This window comes from Haemorhous mexicanus, chromosome 5, assembly GCF_027477595.1.
Source record: "Haemorhous mexicanus isolate bHaeMex1 chromosome 5, bHaeMex1.pri, whole genome shotgun sequence".
Lineage (NCBI taxonomy): Eukaryota > Metazoa > Chordata > Aves > Passeriformes > Fringillidae > Haemorhous > Haemorhous mexicanus.
The window spans coordinates 67,387,155-67,406,273 of record NC_082345.1 but is presented as its reverse complement, the minus strand read 5'-3'; the positions used below and the strand labels follow the sequence as shown (position 1 = coordinate 67,406,273).

Here is a 19,119-nt window from a genome sequence, read left to right as displayed (position 1 = left end):
CCTTTTAAGTACACAGTAAGAAGCAGCAGAAATACAGATAGCAATGTAAACACTAAATCTTGTCCCATTCACTGTGTTGTGGATTCATCACCTTCTGCTAACACAGCCTAAGATGGTGTTTAAGCTTGTGCAGTTTTTGTTTCTCCTTTGACAATCAGTGTTATACAGATTTTTTCGTAGTGAATTGTTGTCACAGAAAAAGCAGAATGAATTATAAACTCCATCTGCCTTGGCCACCCTCTTTAGTTGACTGATGATCTGTGACCCATACTATTGGCTGCTCTGAGGTGAAGTTTGTGTTACTTCTTTATCAGTACATTAACCTGTCTTGTTCCAGACACTGCTGATATTCTGCTTTACATAACAAAGGCTGCCTTCTGGAATGAGAGGTGTCCCAACATAAATTGCTGAAATTAAATTGCAGCATGTCCACTAACTCCCAACTGCTGTGAAGGAGGCTGAACCCTCCTTTTCTCTCTAACACAATTTCCTTGGTTCCTGAAATCAGCTTTTATCTGATGCTAACTGTGGTAGTAAAAATCCCAAGTCGGAAGTGGATCACAGCCAACTCTTCCACTTGTGCACAAGATAAGTATGCCATTAACTATGTCTCCTAAAGTTATTTATCTCAGGCAAGCAAATGAGTTCAAAGCCTTCCATTTACTGTTATATGATTGTAGATATCTGCTGTCAGGTCTTCACTGGCTGGAGCTGGGCTCTTGACAGGGCCAGAAGCAGAGTATGGCCCACAAATATAGATTTTTTTTGCAAAATATTATGGCAGCTGCTAAAAAATGTAAGTCCTCTTTCTCTCTTTTTTTCTCCTCACTCTCTAGGTGTATACAAAGCACTGTATCAGCAGCAGCCCTCTCCTTGACAGGTATGTGTCCTGACATTGTGCTTTCCTCCATCAACTTGAGAGTTCTCAGAGACACAAGATGGACCAATGTATAGAATACTCACATTGGTTTGAGTTTATAGCATCTCATGGTTTGAGTTTATAGCATCTCATTTCTTCATCTCTGTTTTTCCCATCATCTGTCTCTTTCAGACTTTTTTTCTCTTAGAGGATGTACAGGATCTAGTACAAACATCAGCTCAATGCCAGTACGAACCACAACATTCTCCAGAAAGAGCTTCAATTTCTTTTCCCACCACTTGGTCTCTGAACTTAGAAAGCCAGGTTTTGGGGATTTTTATCCATTCCTTTCTGCATCATCTTCCCTTCTGCTTCTGATGAGATTTCCAACTATACTCTTGAGTGATGGGTAAATTGCTTCTGCACTGTGCTGCACTGACAAGAGTAAGGCTTCAGCAGTGAATAGTTACTGTGCAGTGGAGGCAAAAGTAGACCCAGAGGTGTTTTTTGCATTGGTGGCAGAGGTATGAGCTCACACTTTTACAATTTCACATTTTTACATTTTTACCATGAACTGAGCACAGGCTGTGCTCACATAATCACATGTTGCATAACAACTCACAGTCACGCAGCACTGTACCTCAGCCCTACAGCCTAAGTCTCAAAACATGCAACCTGCTGAGTAGCCTTAAAATATTCCATATGGCAGAAAAATCCCATATATATAACTATCCATGTACTAGGCTACCTGTTCTGCTTCCCAGGCTCTTTCCATACACCCAGAGCTGTTCCTAGGTAGGTCATATTAGTCCCATTAAAGCTTGATGTTCAAAGGAGCTTGCTACACCCCACTTAGGGTGAAAAATATACTCCTGACAGCCTTGAATTTAACTCCATGCCCTAAATCTTTCCACGTCTTGCTTCAACCTAAAATTAGCTTTGAATAGGCCTTTGGTGCTCTAGCTTGCATGAATGATAAAATCATAGAATGGTTTGTGTTGGGAGGGACCTAAAAGATCATCTAGTTCCAACTCACCTGCTGGGGCCAGGGACCCCTTCCACCAGATTGCTCAAAGCACTATCCAACCTTTCCTTGAAGGGATTTGAAAAACTCTGTGGGCAACAGGTTCCAGTGCCTGACCAGTCATCATAAAGAATTTCTTTCTAATATCCAACCTAAATCTACCCTCTTTCAGTTTGAAGCCATTCCCCCTTGTCCTATCACCACACACCCTTGTGACAAGTCACTCACTCTCCAGTTCCCTGGTAGCCCCTTCAGGTACCAGAAGGCTGCACTAATGTCTCCCTGGAGCCTTCACTTTTCTAGATTGAGCAATCCTAATTCTCCCAGCCTTTCCACATAGGAGAGGAGCTCCATCACCCTAATCATCTTCATGGCCTTCCTCTGAACCTGTTTCAACAAGTCTGTGTCCTTCTTGTGCTAAAGACCCCAGAGCTGGATGCAGAACTGCAGGTGTGGTCTCACAAACCCCACACAAGGAAACTTATAAATGCAAAGGAAAGGTTTCCACAGAAGGTACCAAAATTCCACAGAGAAATATGTTCATTTTAATTTCAGATATTGAAAATAAGACTCTTCCTTATTTGTCTGCTTTCATACAGAGACCCCATAAGACAGAATTTTAAATAGCATAATTCCCCAAATTTAAACCCACAATTAATGCTTTCCAAGAGGTTTCCAGAAATGGTAGCTAACTTTATTTGGCTACAAATGTAACATTCTGTGAAAAACAGTTTTTAGGACACCCGTTAGTGCAAATTCAGGAACTTTTAATTTGGTTCAGATGGAGGCACTCAGAATTTATACATACTTTTGAAGATGATGGTACATATTGCACAAGAGCAGATGTGTTAAGGGGGCCTATGTAATACATTTCTCAACTGCCAGCAAGAGGATGTTAATGATGTGTTGTCAGCAACTATATTGTTTTAATGTAGCTGCTTGGGGATTTTTACCTGTAACATGTTAGGTACAACCATTATAATGCTAAGCAAGAAAAATGCTTGAAATAACAATAACAGTAACAATAATAGTATCACTTCAGGTATCTTTATTCCAAATGTTAGGGAAAAAAAAGATCTTTTCTAGATCACACACACATAAAAGATCTAGAATGTTTTATAACATAAATCATGGCAAGATAAAATTGAGGTCAAATGTGTGAGGAAGAAATAGCGTGCACAGAAACTTGCAAACCAGCTCCTAGTTTCCAGACTTGAAAATGGCAGAGAAGAACATGTGGCAATTACAGCACCACTTTTATGGCTTTAAAGAAACACAGTTTAATTGGTTTGATATAAACATAGGAGCATATCTCAACTATGAGCAAAGCAGTGCACTCAATCATGTTACTTTTAATGGAAATAGTCTTGAAAATAGATTGCGTAAGGAACATTTGTCATAATGGCTGGTCTAGCAAATCATGCAAGCACAACTAGATAAATAAGGTAATGTGTCCTGCCACTTGTAAGTTAATCCTCCAGTATATTTCATTAGAAGGATCTTAATTTTCATCTGAATGTCTCCGCCTTAACGAGAATGAGACTAGAGCTTGGCTGGAGCCCAGATCAATTTCATGCAAAACCGACAGTAACCATCTCAAACTTCGCCTTTCCAGTAATTGAACTATATAATATGCTAAAAAAAGAGGAAACACACAAACAAGCGAACAACTTAATCTCTATCCTAAACTATACTTTGAAACCTTCGTTTCAGGAATCTGGAAAACACGATCAGTGGAGAAATACGGCTTTTGAGGCAGTGGCTGTTTCAGATACAAAATGTTGGAAGAGATTAGTGAAATAGCTTTTGCATTTTTCATGCTGATTCCACTGGAGATGTGCTGAAAGCCATAAAGATATGCTTCTTTCTCCAACTCATTTATTTCACATATACAATAATTTGCGGTCAATAAATCTAGGATGGATTTGCATGGTGAGGCATTGGTGTGGCAAACAGAATGGATAATAACTTTATCCATAATGTGGTTGCGGTATTTTTATAATCAGTTTCGTAATGTGATATTACTGGAGAGTATCATCAACCAGTATTCAATATGAAACAAAGTTTTCCAAAGCAACACATGCTATGTACTAATTCATGTCATCAGAGATCCATCTTCTGGTCTGTGAGACTCATCTTGTGTGCACATGGCTTTCATGGAGATGATAGCACAGAGAAATTTGCTTTAACAATTCTATAGCTGGGCACTCCAGATGGATCATTTTACCATAGCAGGACATCTTACCAAGAAGAAAATAACTCCTTCACAGGCCAGAGTTCTCTTGATTTTTCAAGATAAAACTTGTGGAAGGGTGGAAACTTCTTAGATCTTTCATGAGATTTTAATTACTTCTTTCATGGGCTCATTTGTATGTTTAGTGTCTTAGAAAAATCAGAATATTTAAATTAAGGAAGTAATTTCCTTAGAAATATCTGTTATAGAGGAAAACATTGAAATCCAGTCCTTTAAACAAATGAGAGTTTAATATTTGTTAAACACAATTTACAGTTCAAATCTTGGTATAATGGTCTACTTACGTATGAAAGTTTGAAATTCTAGAACTCTTGGTCCTACATCTAGCTGAGTTAGTCAGTAGGCTTAAGTTTAAGCAGTCTTCAGCTTTCAAGTGCTATCAGCTATCAAGAAGGTAAGGTTTAGTTTATGCAGCATCTGATAACCTGCTTCTCTAGATACCTATTTTTCCCAGAGGTCCTTCCTTGAAGTTTGAAGTGCACTAGAAAAGAAAACTTGGCTCTCCCTCATTTTGGATTGTGCTGTCTGTCCTACTCTTTACAAAATTTCAACACACATAGGCACAGATCCAGCAAACCATGTGCATAATTTGAAACCCATGAGTAACTCCAGTTAAAGCTGCCAAAGATGGTAGGATGAACAGAGAAACCACTGAATTTCAGAGCAAAAATACAGGATGAAACTGTATCCTCAAACGTAAGACTGCAAACTTTAGAAGGGTACTCACTCAGCACTTGTCAAGAAGGATGTTGCTTTTCAAGTTATTCACATAAATCACTATGGTATCTGAAATTCATTGAACAATTCATGAGAAATATATTTGCATTTGATTTTCCTTTCCTTAAGCTTCTGTTTGCTGCAAATTTTAACTCCCGTGGGAGACTGGACTGAACTGTATATGTAATGTTTTCTTCTTCAACAGAATCATTAGACTTTTATCACCAAGCATTGGGCAGAAAGTGGAAATATTTTGAAAGGTCAAATCATAAAACTGTGAAGTCTGGAGGAATTTATCTCTAGGGAGTTATACCAAGTGTACCACTCCCTTGTATGAAAACTTAATTGATGTCACTTGGTTGAAATTATTATCTCTTGAGACAAAATTTGATATGACGTTATGTAAGATATCAGAGTAAAAGGCATTTTTTGGATCAGATTTTAAGCCCAGCTTGCAGAATCACAATTGGTCATTGTAAAAATGATTATTATATCACAACCAAGAGGATTATGATGTCAGGTGGGGAATAAGTGCAGAAGCAGATAAATTCTTAGGAAACAACAGTGATTCTGTTTTAAAACAGTCTTCAGAAAAAATGACCAGAACAAAAGAGGTACAGGGAAATAAACTGCACAGAAGAGTGCTTGTTTCCAAATAAGATATTTCATAAGTTTTCCATAAGGTGACAGCTGCTTTTTCAAGCACCACATTCTGCTCTCCGTTACATCAGTGTGAGTCCAGAGGAACTGCATTTGAATTGCTTTGCTAGGGACTGACATCAGGGTAACTGACAGTAAAATTTGGCTTTAATACATTTTCTCAGAAATAGAACCCATTTATTCCCCTCAAAATAAAGAGAGAATTACCACACATCAAATGATGTCATGTATCATTCAACACTTAGGAAGAAAAATGGGAAGCAAGATTCATTTGAAGTATGGAGTGCTGGTTTTGTCCTGTTGTCCTTCCAAATTTCACAATTTATTGTGAAAGCCCCTATTGCTGAAGCACAAAATAGACCTTTTGGGCACAAGGCAGCTCTCCTAACAGTCAGGTCTGCCACCACAATAAAACCTTTAAGGACACTAATTCTAGGCACACTGTTCCTTGTTAGCCACATCACAGAATTAGTTTCAAGGCTCTTGATGAGCAGCTACAAGGGTGAGTTAAGAACAAAACTGTCATTGGCAAACATAAGTCTGACATGGAACATTGCTGCAAATGGGTAAAGACTGAGTTTTTGCACACATCATACTTTGCAGTTTCATGTAAAGTAACCCTCCTGGGGTGACAATGTTTTCTTTAACTTTATCCTGCGGTGGAGGGGGAGAGGAGCTGAGTGAGGTTTCAGTCATTAAAAGCAAATGACAAGTAGCTTCAGAGCCTAAGAACTCACACACCAACCTGCTGCCTTCATTTGTATTCAACAGATGCCTCTATTTTTTTCCCCCTCACTGCCTAGTCTGTGCTGATCACTATAAACAATGGAATTTTTGTCTTCATGAACATATTTTTGTTCGGTTTCACTTGAAGGTAGAGACAAACATTAAAAAAAAAAAAAAAAGAAAGGAAATATAGAAGAAAAGCAATCTTCATAGACACATTTATAATTTTAAAAATTGATAGGTAAAACTTTAGGAAAGAATTAAGATATTTAAGAATTTGGCTGAGAGATTCATGAAATGAGTACATGATGTTTTAAGATTTAAACAGAAAGAAATAAAAAACAGCAAAAAAGAAAACCAGAGGGATTAATCTTTGAAATACTGTAAAGTGCCAGGGGAAATGAAAATGGCTAATTATGCTATATATGGTCTACTACCAATATGGAACATGTATTGTCTTTATGTATGTATATATACAGATACATATATCATATATATATATATATATATATAAATAAATATATAAATAAAAAATATATATATTATATACATAGTGTATAATATATTATAATATACATAGTGTACATATATACATAGAGTGCCTATATGAGTTCAGCCTTCTTCCATGACTATTTTGGTATAATATATTATTTCTTTTAATTAAAGTACTTTGCATGAAGCTGGCTTATTAGTATATAATTTTTTTCTTTCCCAGTCTGATCACAAGTCACTAAGGTGTTGCTAAGTGGATACCTCTGGTCCAGAATTAAGAATTTCTACTGTTGTGGGAAATACTGGGAGTTCCAGCATCTTTGTCTTTCCTTCTCCTCATTAAAGGGAAGAGGGCAGGCTCTGAGAGAGCAAGAAGGTGTTACACAGTGTCAGCAGAGCTCCATTATCATAGGATCTCCACCAAGGTGTCAGGCTGGCTTGGTGCAGCGCTCCTCCCTACATCTGGCCATATGTTCCCCTTCCTTTGCCACTTTTACACCTCTGATACTATGGTTAGTCCCCACTCACAGGGTGAGATGCTCCAGGGAGTTCTGAGCAGCTTCACAGCCTGCCTGCAGAGAAAAGAGGGAAAGGGACTGCAATTGTTCAGACTTGTGTTTGACTACACTTTCTCCAAGACTAAGAACGGGTGTAAAAATCCTCATTGTAGAGTCAGGGATGTTTGTTTTAATACCTGATGCTCTTTGTAGTCATTCTCTCTGTGTGCACATACAATTGTCACAGTACCAAAGTATGTGAAGTATTTCTAGAATTTCTGAGAAACAGAAACCAAGCTGGGTTTTGAACTATTTTCCTAAAAAATTGTTCTAATGGTAAATGTATGTGCATGTGTCCAACCTATGTTTGGATTTCCACAAACAAGATTTATGTGACTGACTTGTTCAGCTCCATACTAACTTTGTTTTGGATTTCAACACTTCAGGAGAGAGAAGGAATCTTTCTTTCCAATGTCTATATTTACTTGCCTAAAATATCATGAAGTCTGATGTCAGAAAAGCAAATAGAAAAATAATGTAGTGTAAAGATTTTCTGAAATAGTTACAAATGCAATCTAGAGGAGAGATAAAGTTCCCCTCCCCTGCTGAAGTCCCGATTCACTGGGGATTCAGAGAGGGAAAGAGAGAGTTAGTTAATGCTTTCTCAGAGCTTGTTTTTCTTTGAATTCCCCTCTCTCCTCTTCTAGCACACATTTGTACATATTGCTGACTCTAAAAGCATTCCCAGAGGTCAAATTATTGAAAGCTCAACCAAGTTTTCCTAAGCTATCACAGTTTACTTACCATTTCCAGTTTCCACAGGTTACCTGAGCAGTGATTAAATACCTATCAGTTTTTGGAATCAGAAGCCATAAACTGACTCTTTAGCCCCTACGTTTGTGTGATATTGTTTGATCTTGCAAAGACAATTTGCACTCACAGGCTCTATGCAACAGAATCTGACTTGCAATGTGTCTATGAAAAAAAACATCCTCATTAAAAAGTTTCCAGTCTAGAAAATCAAATAAGAAATATATATGAAGATGGCAGTTGGTGGTTACATTTTTGTTGGGTTTGAATCTTTGTCATATACTAATGAACCAGTCAGCACAAGAAGAGAAAAAAAAAAATATAAGAAAGTTCCAGAAAAGAATGATGATCTTAGCAGATGCTCACGCTTGCAGTTTGTGTTTGCTGCAATTCACCTGGAGTATTTAAAAACCTGTGATGAATGGGTGGCACAAAAGATAGCATTGTGTCTTTTAAGCCTTTGATAGTTAGCAATAAATGTAACTCAGCAAAATTACACAGGGCCAAAAGGTTGGCCATGATGGATCCCAGATACAATAGAACTGGGGATTTTCTGTATATGGAGTGATAAGGAGGGACTTCTAGGGTTGACAGGAATGACTTGCACACTATGACAAATGAGGAGGGAAGGATGTGGCTGTTGGTATGGTACACAAGAAATGCAGGATCAATTTCTTGTCATGTTAACGTCTCAGTGTGCGGCCTTGAGGAAATCCCTCAGGATCAGACCTTAAAAGGTACACAGGGGCCTAAAGATGCAAAGCAGAACAGAACACAACTTTCAAAGACAAGCAGAAAATCCTGACCTTATTTATGTCTTATTTTTCTGATCATAAAATCATGGTTTGTTGGGTTTTGTGCAGGAAAATATTTTATGTATCTCAGTTGTTCCAATTTGGAAAAAAAACATGATTGATAAAATCCAAAATTGGATTTGAAGGCCAAAGTAGCTGAATGTGTAATGCATTTGTGTGTAATACACCTTGCAAGTTGTAGCCACTAGTAGAGAAAAGGACAGAACTATTTTCCAATCTGTCTTTTCAGAGATCCACCAACCATTAAATCTGTTGGGATAGAGAAACAAGTGATTCTGCAGCTGGTCATTTGGGAGGAGACCTTCCGGCTTGATTAGACTTCCCCCACAAGCTGCTGCTTCTTTGGTTTTCCCTTTCCCTTTTCCCTTCCCCTTGATTTTTCTTGAATTGGCTTTTTTTCCTGAAGAATTAGAACATCAAATATTTTTTGCATTTCCCTCATCTCCTGTAAAAAAAACATATGTCCAGTACTTCCTCAGCAAAGGCCCAACAGCCAATAAACATAAGCAATTGGAGGGACAGAAGTCTCTGTGCTTGCAAGTTAAAAGACTTGGAAGTTTTGTTCAATTTGCATGAGTACCCTGGAGTTAATCCACTGAAAACAGAAGCTACTGACCCATACCAGGAATTGGGGAAAGTAAACTTTTTGTAACTCTAAAAGTCACATGCCTGGCACTGAGCTGTTAAGGTGGGTTTCTTACCATGGCTCTGGAAATCACAGGTGCTGTACATCTGTGTCTGAGATGAACATCAGGCAGCAGAGGCCAAGGGAATAGAAAAGATTTGTTTAGGTTTGAAGAGCAATCTGAAAATGTTGCTGCTCAGACAGGCATATAACCTGTCTACAGAACAGGATGCAAAGAAAATTTTTGAAGAATTTAATGAGGTGTTTAATAGACCTGAATGCATTGTGAATAAAACACATCATACTGATACAGATCCCATTGTGCTGCCAAAAGTACTAGCATCACACAGAGTACAGTCTCATTAGTCCTGAGAAATGAAGGAAAAGTTGATTGTGACAAGATGGTAAGATGCAGTGTTATTGAGAGAATGCAGACACTGACTGGTGTGGTTAGCAACCCAATCACTTTCAATAACAAGAAATGTTAGGAGTTTATGTAGATTGAGGAGATTTGAATAAGGCTACCAAATGCAACACAGCCCAAGGGAAAGCTGGGAAAAGACATGTCTAGACTTCCATAGGTAAGACTATTTCCAGATCTAAATGCAAGCCTGTGATTTTGGCAACTCCAGTTTCACAAAATTTTAAACTCTACACCTGTACATCTCTTTGCCAATGCATTTTTAAATAATTTTGCTCTGTGATTTCTTCAGAACTCAAAAGTGCCACTCAACAGAATTTTAAATCCCCTAAAAAACAGGTGGAAACAGATACTTATAACCACTCAAGCTAATGTGATAATCATCAACACTGTAAAAGTAATAGCTGATATCCAGTTCAGCAGGTCTGGCTATTAGAAGAATTTTTCTTCCCTGTATAGGCCTTTTATAGGTTTCCTCCTTTTTTTTTTTTTTTTTTTTAAACTTCCATGAGAGAAAGAGAAATGTGCCAGTGATAAGGTTCATGTCAAATAGATTCCAGGTTTAGATTTCTTACACAGGCATAGATTTATTCCTTACACAGATGTCTTACATAGGCAAATGACTTGAACCTCAGAGGTAGAGCTTCATGACACGTTTCCTTCAAGAGAGAGAACAACATCTGAAGTTCCTCTGCATTGTTGTTGTTTCACAGCACCACTTGATGATTCTTTTTACTCCATTAGCAGGTGCATGCACTGAAACTGTATGAAAAACAACCCCTTTCATATGCCCAAAAGGATTATTTCTAAACATTCTTGTTCACCATGTTTCTAGTATGTTCCCACAATACTTTGTAGCATCCCACATGAGAGAGTGGCAGCCTGTGACATAAGGGTAAAATGTGGTCGATGATGTCTGGATACTCTTACAGGAGATTTTGCTTCTGAAGTTGTTAGGTTGTGAGACTGCATTCTGGGTCTCTCACACATGAAATGAAAAATGCACTTAAGATTGTTTTCTAGACTAAGACTCCTTTTGGACCAATAATGATTCAGTTATTTGAAAGCACTTTCAGAGAATCATTATATATACAGCTGGAGAATTTCAAAGGGACCCTTTGCAGAACTGTAAACATTCTGCTTATCAAGCAATTCACCTGCTATAGATAAAAATAGCAGGGAGTGTATCTGAGAAGATTTCACATTTCCTGCATGAGTGTGCTCTCTAAGGAGGTTTTTAGCAATCAGATGCAGAACGAAAAGTTTTGGGTTTTTTTCTCTGATTTTAGACAGAAATTGCACACTCAACCCAAGAAATCTTTGTCTCAAAGATTACTGAATTAGTACCAAGTGTCAAAACCAGATTCCGGTAATTCCTGCGTAGTTTTGAGAAGGACCTGATCACATCCATGTAAACAATAATGACTCATCCAAAACACAGGAAACAATCCTGAAAACAGAAGTACTTTTCTAAAGCACACTAACAACTTTCTTAGAGCAGTTAAGCATTCAAGAGCTTCTAAGCATAAAAATCACAGCAAGCAGCAAGGTTTGAAGTAATCCTGAGTCAAGTAACATTGGTGCTTCTCATTACTCAGAAATAAACGATGCCAAATTGTAAGTGATTGTTAGAGTAATTCTGCATGGATGGTCAACAGTAAAAGCCCAGAACCGTCCAACTATAACTTTTTGTGAGATCTATCAATGTGAACTTGCTGCACATATTGGAAGGTGGCATAAAAAACCTCCAAATCATAATGCAACACAGCATGAGAGCAGAAATGTTAAACAGAGCTCACAAGGGCCTATCTGGGGTTTAAACATAAAACACTATATAGAATGTCTTATAAATACCATTACAGAAAATAAAATCTGCAACAAATATGGGAAAACATGCAGAAGAACTGTTATTCCTTTTGAACTTGTTTCCCCATAATAGAAAAATTCATTAAGCTAATGAGGGTGGCCTTCATTAGGGGCTAAGGGTACTATCTGAAGAACTGAGTAAGTCTGGATTTTACTTTTTTGCCTCTCTCCAAATTCAGCAGCTAGATCTCTTTAAAAAGACCAAAGAAAAAAGGTGAATAGATTGCTATTTGAGAGTGAGTTGTTGCCCACCCTAAATTCCCAGAGTTGACGTTTCTGGCACTGGCTGTAAGAGCGTTGGCCAAGTCATTCCTTCCAAGCAGAGCCCAGTTTTGCCTTGGCAGAAGCACCATATGGCAATGGGTGCCTGTGAGATATAAAGCCTCTTCAAGCACCACTGAAGTGCTGCCATTGCCCCTGTCCTTATAAGGGGGTGTAGCATATGCTCTCCTGATTAGCTGATTAGCACTACTTAGAGCTAACTAGCAGAAGGATCAGGTTTTACCCTTCTCTATGTCTTTGGACTGTCATATCCCACAGAGGAAGGCAAAATGTGAGTGGTCTCTCACATGAAGGATGTAAAAAGTCTCTGTCATCCCTCCTTAAATAATGATGTATTATATTTCTCAGATGCAATCTTGGATAAGCTAGTGTTCATGGTATCCAATCCATATGTTTTCTGGGGAAAATATATATTGACTGGGGATGTGGTTTGTTTATTTGATTGATGTAAAATAGTCTGGAGTGTTACACTTTCATTCTACATGAGAAAGATAGGTTTTTAACTTTGTGTTATCTCCTTATAAGAAAAAAAAGAGATAGCTGTGCCTTCTTTATGCAACTAGAAGTAAATTGAGTGTAACAACATGATTGTAAAATGATGTGCTTTATAAAGTCCTGAATATGGTGCATCTTTTGTGTTTTGTTTCTAATTGTTTGCTCAATACAAAAGGATAATTCATTAGGCCAATTCCCCAAATAATCTCAAAGTGACATGAATTCCTTTGCAGAGTGAATGTCTGTAGCAAGTAATCCATGGAAAACAGACAGGCATCTCTTGTCATTTTGGAGCTCTAATCCACTGCCTGGAGCATGAAAATGCTCAGGATAACAAGTGTGGGAATGACCAAAATCAACATTATTTTTTTATTTTCTTTTCTTAACAATGCTGCTGATCAATAGAATTGCTGAATCTGGCAGATACAATGCCACAGGATTAATGAACTAAGCTCAGGAAGCAGAAGAATTTGTTAAAAAGGAGAGGGGAAAAGGCCCTTCTTTTCCACTGGTGTGTGAATATCAAGCAATGAAAGCAGCAATGACAGAATTTTAGTCCTTGTTTTACCGTAGTACCAAGCCTTGTTCTGCACAAGTCTTTACATTTTAATTAGAACTATACTGACACCCGCTTTTTCAACTATGAACTTCACTTCTAAATTGAAAACTATTTCCTAAATGCAGGTTTAGCAGCTAGGTCTGAACACAGAAGAGAGATGCTGTGTTTGTGTAATTCAGCGTGTAGTGTGGTCACCATTAGTGGGACTAGATAACTGGTTTTAAACCACACTAAATAGTGGTAAAAGGAAGGAAGAGACTCCCACTGAAATGCCATAGACTCTGTCACCATAAAGCATTCCCATGCTCTGGAAAATCATGGAATGAAATACAGAGGGGTCATCACACTTTGATGATGCCAATGTTTTACAAAGGTCGATTGCCAGTGTTTCTGTCAATACTGCATTAGAAATGTAACACAGGGTACATATCTGTGTAAGACACTACATTCCAAAATACACATTACATTGATATTAAGCACAGCATGGAGATTTTAATAAACCACCACTGACTAGAAGGGAATTGCTCAGATATGTGGGAGGGCAGAGCTTGAGTTTGCTTATGTTTGTATTTACACCTCCTTAAAGACCTCTGGGGATTTTGTGTGTCCTTTTGTCTAAACAAACAAACAAAAAAATCTTTATCTAGTTTAAATGCACAAAAATATATTACAATAATCACACAGTCCTAGAATTTGGAAGGTTTGGAACATTTTCAACTTGTAAGAACACTTTAGAGAATACTCCTGTGTAATTTATGAGCCCCTATAGACCTGTCCATGTCTTGAACTGATTGTTGAAGTGGGCTTTACTAGGAATTTCTTTCCTTGAATTGGAGTAGTGCTGGAGGTGGGGAGGGAGGGAGGTTAGAGCAACCTTCCCTAACAAGGCTTTAAAAGCTTCAGTGGTAAAGTTATGCTGATGGGAGATTTTGTTACTTGTTTTTAACTGGGAACAACCCGAAGAGGATTACGCTACGGGCAGGAGCTGTTATTTAAGTGGGTGGCAATGTCGTGGGCTGTGTTGTGCTGTTGTTGTGTTTAAAGTGGGACGTGCATCTTTTGACTGGAACTGCAAAATGGTTTTAAAAAACCCAAAAACCCCCGAACAACCAACCAAACCAACCCCAAACAAACCCCAAACCAAGCAAAACCAAACCGAACCACCTGGACAATGACATGAAACAGCTGGTGAAATGCCTAGCTCCGTGCCTTCCCCAAGCGCGGCGGAGCGAAGGTTTCTGTTCTCTCATCTCTGCCGCGATGTGTTTGTTTTTTTTCCCCCCCTTTTTTTTTTAAGCTCCTTGCATGTGCTGTGACAGCCGGGGAAGGAAGGGGGGGCGGGGGGGGTCGCGCCGCCGGCGCTCCCATTGTCAGGCGCTCCGGGAGCGCGGGCAGCGCCGCTGTCCCCCGCGCCCGGCGGAGCGCGGGGAGCGCGGGGCCGCCCCCGCCGCCGGGACCCGCCCGCCCTCCGCGCGGGGAGCGGAGCGGAGCGGGGCCCGCCCCGGCCCGGCCCGGCCCCGGCCCCGGCCCCTGCCCCCGGCCCGCGCCGCCGCCGCCGCCCGCACCATGCCGCCCCCCCGCCGCACGCCGCTCGCGCCCGGGGGCTGCCTCCCTTTCCGGCCCGCGGCGTGTGCGTGAGAGGGGCTCCAAGTTGCCCCGGCGGCGGCGGCGGCAAGCGGGGGGCCGGGGCGGCAGCGGCGTCGGGGCGCGGCGGGCGCGGAGCGGAGCCCACCCCCATCACCTGTTACCTCCGCTCCCCAGGTTGCCTGAAGTTCCCCGGCGGCGCCCGGCAGGACGGGGAGCGCCACGGCTGCGGCTGGCGGGGACCCTACAGTGGCTGCTGCAGCATGGGCTGGCTCAGGGGGATTGCCTTGCTTTCCTTGGGAGTATTACTAGCAGGAAGAGTCAACTGCCAGCATGTGAAGAATAATGTGCCAAGGCTCAAATTATCGTATAAAGGTAAGTCTGTTGTTCTCTCTCATTCTCGGTTTTCCTCCGAACCTCTTTTCTCCTTGCCCCGTCTCTCCCTCCTCACCTTCCTCACTGCTCTTCCTTATCTTCCAAAGGGGAAACTGACATTAGAAGAAATTCCTGAAAACATTTTCTTTAAAAGCCTCTCCGTGCTGCGGTCGGTACCAGGCAGTTTAAACCCAGACAAAGAAGAGTTAGTTGCGATTGCAGACGAGGACTCCGGATCGTGCCGATCCCTGTTAAAGCATTTTTTCAGTCTTGTGCTATTTCACCGGACTTTACTCTTCAAAACGATGAGTCGCGTTTGGCCACCCAGCTCACCTCCCCCGTGCTGAGCGTGCAGTGCAGCCACAATTTCAGATCTGCTTTAAACATCATGGAATGGATAAAGATTTATTTTTTTTTTTTATTTTATATTTTAGGCATGAAGTGGTTAATTTTCAAGTCATGAATATTCAGTTTGTACAAATCTGACAATCAGATGCCTAACATAAGCAGTAGATGGTGGGTTTGCCAAGAAACTATAAACTGAAAGGAACAGATCAGTCCAGAAAAGGAGGAGAGGACTGCTAGGCACCAGAAAATGCTGCCTATGGATGTTTAATGCAGTGCGATTTATTTGAACCAGGGTTGTTTTCGATGAAGTCTGATGTGTGTCATTAGAGATCACAGGGAAGGTGTAACTGAAGAAAGAGAGCTGTGAGATTACGTTTATGTTTGAAATTGTGTAATGCCACTCACACTGCAGTTGTCAGTAATTAACTTTTGTATAATAGCGCTAGTATTAAAGGAGAACAGTGAAGTAGACAGGCTCTTCTCTTTATCAGCATAGTTCCACTCTAAGTACATTTTCAGAACAATTCATTAAATCTGGAGAATGTACAACTGGGAAAGAAGTTTAAAGTGTAAGAGCTGTAGAGTATTTTTTTTTAAACAGAGAGCTGTACACCTAGGTACATACACATCTCTCTGAAGAGCTGTCTCCTCATAATTCTTAGATTATTGATGGCTGAGAGAAGGAGCTGCAGCTACGGTTCTGAAAGGAGAGAGGAAAAATGACACATTGCTCTTACAGAGGGAAAAAGAGAACATGTGTGTGCATGCCTGGTCATAGATGTCAATCTCAGTTTACAGCATAGTGTCAGTACATCTCTTGCCAGTAGAAATACGTTTTCCTTCTTTTTTCATCTTTCTCCTGCTGCAAATGAGAGGGGGGGAAATCCTCTCTGATACCGGGCAGGCGTCATTTCACACTCTAGATGAAATAAAGAATTAAGCACCTGCAAAACTTGGATGCTTTGTGTGAAATAAATGCATGTGCCGGGTCTTCTTAAAGAACACATATGTGCATATTTGTGTGTATTTAAACTTGAAAATATATGAATAAAAAAATAGTTTAAGGGGTTCAGAGTCTGTTAATAAGAAAAAAAAAATTGTATTTAACAGAAAATTGGTTTTTTTGAGTAATGGAGTCTAAAGAAAGGTTCTACAGTAACTACTTGTCATGTCAGAAAACTCATTAAAAAACTCTTCATTGCTTCCAAACTTCTCCAATCATATTGAAACTCAGATTAGTACACAGAAGCATAAATGCTATAAAAATATACTGTAAAGGGATTTAATGGCTAATTAATTATTGTTGGGGGTTTCTTTTCACCTTTTAAAGTTTATCTATAGCTCAAGTCTGCTACCCCTGCTCATATTGGCTAAATGCACAGAAACTAATTTCAAAGAGTTGCCAAATGTGACTGATGGTGCTTTTTTTTTTTATCTTGTCTCTTTTTTCTCTTAGTTTTTTTTTTTTCCACCCCACTGGTGCTGTATCTATGGACCCTTTAAAAAATATTTTGCTACTCTGCCGATTGGTTGTTTTCTAGTTCTGCTCTTGCTGGGATAAAGAGTCTCATTTTCATTTTTTAAAATATCAGTTATCAAATTTTGCTATATGGTCAGTCCTGTATGAGCAAAACAGGAAACTGAGTTGAACATCAAAACTCTTTCATACTTGGTGGGTCATTGTGCAACAAAAATGCGTTCAAATGGCGAGCAACCCTGTTTCCTATCTAGTGAAGACAGCAAATGTGTACTTAATCCAAAGCAAGTTGAAGTCTGAAGACTTACAGGAATTTCCACTGTAGCCTTTGATTCACATATTTGACTTCAAACGTGTAACTCTAAGAGTCAGATGGGACTGCTCGCATGCTTAATGTTAAGTACAGGTGTAAATGCTTGGCCAGGTCAACAGGAGAGTGCTGCTGCATTGATCCCCAGGTATGGGGATATCATGAATAGTCAGGGAAGACTAAGCCTTGTCAGCTGGTGCTTTTCCAGACAAATTTTGCTTCCAGCACAGTGCTCAGTGCACAGATCAGTGTTAACACCTTGCGTAGGAACATCCTTGAGTGCTGTGGGTATTGAAAATACGTCTTTTAGGCACTGACAGAATAGCTCACATGCTAATACTTATCTCTCTGGATATTCTTCACCGCCATGTGACTACGTGATACCAAGTGATTCATCTCTATTTAAACTGCTTGCAAGTAGAAAAAGAAGCTGCTTGGTTACTTACCCATTCCTCATCTCCATGAAGAGATGTGGTTGAGTTAAATAAACTTATGATATTGAAAAAAAACCCCAAATATGCAGGGTGAAAAGAATAACCCAGATGACTTCACTTTTCTGTGACCATCATTGTGCTTTCTTTTAAGATGTATGCTTGTTGTTTGGCTAAACAAATACCTTGGAGCTAATTGTTGGTGCTTTATTTCAAAAGAAAATCAAGGATGTATTTTAACTTCTTGTTTGTCTCGACTAATTAGATGTCAAACATGGTTAAAAAGCTCCGGCATTTGCTTTAAAAGTTAGTAAAATGAGTCATGAAGGGTTAAATCCCTGCCAACCTTGATTTCCTATGGTCACTTGCTTTCAAAGGCCTAGTATTAGCTCTGCCATTTCCCAAGTTGCTGAACAGAAGTTTTGGTGAGCTCCTGTTCTTACTTCCTCTTAACTTCTTATCGTCCAGTCTTGCAGAAGATTAGAAGCATCATACGGGGCATGGTTTGGATGGGAAATGGCAGAGAAAGTGTTTAAGTGTGTATGTTAAGGCCACATCTGTGATCTGAAAAGATTCTTTCTGTTTATTGTGAAAAAGAGTGCTGGTTATTTGGTTTATATCACCTGGATTCTGCTGGCACATTAAAGAAAAGAAATTTGAGGAGAGCCGTAGGGAAATCCTTGTCCACCTGAAATCTGTGGTGAAGCTCCTGTTCAGTAGCTTCTGGGTTTTGCCCTGTACTTTATAAAGTTTCCAAGCATTTTCATCTTTGTACATGGATTGGAAAGGTTTTGCTCAGATGATACTCATCTCCCCATTTCAGTCAAAAGGAATTAATATTGTTAAAAGCCTGATCCAAAGTTCCTTGAAGTTACTAAATGCTGGATCATAGCCTAAATGTGGTAAAACCATCCATGAAACTGAAAGCTCAGTTGAGTTCTTCAATCACTGAATTTCTCTTCTTGTGTCCTTCAAAGACTTTGTGTCCTTATTGTAGGGTAACAAGAAATGTCATTCTTGATGTATCAGAAGAAAAAGGATCTTCCCTTAAAGAGTGTGAGGGACTTTGTTCTTGTCTTTTTGTGTGTGTGATTTTTTCTAATATCATCGACTTCAATTCTGATGTTGGTTTTAAGTCTCTGTATTGTGTCACCAGGTCACAGATTCTGTTCAGGAAACTCCTATTGAGCACAGAGTTCTCAGAAACATGGTGATCAAGTTGAGTGTGCAAAGTTTAAAACAATAAATATAACCTTAACTCCAGATGGATTTCTTGTATTGTTTATTGTTTTGTATTTTCTTTTGCTGTCCTCTGCATGGGGAGGTAACAGCGTAGAGATGGAACCAGCTATAGTACCCTTTAAATATAAACAAATAAGCCCAATGAAAGTTTCCATTAACAATTCCTTGATTTCCAGATTTTTTTCATAAAGCAACCCTGAATTTTGCCTCCACATGAGTAAATCTTGTCAACCCAACTTTCTCAAATCCA

General features: G+C 39.5%; 1 protein-coding gene across 2 annotated transcripts in view; it reads left to right on the top strand.

Moving 5' to 3' along the window:
- The window catches only part of SEMA3A (semaphorin 3A), a 244,878-nt gene that overhangs the window by 64,894 nt on the left and 160,865 nt on the right, over window positions 1-19,119 (top strand). Inside the window, exon 3 of one of the 2 annotated variants that reach the window (XM_059847452.1) lies at window positions 14,864-15,061. In XM_059847452.1, coding sequence (XP_059703435.1) covers window positions 14,950-15,061 — 112 coding nt within the window. In that variant the 5' untranslated portion in view covers window positions 14,864-14,949. Of the gene's footprint in view, window positions 1-14,775; window positions 15,062-19,119 lie in introns of those variants that run through there. The other variant, XM_059847453.1, reaches the window with a different exon arrangement.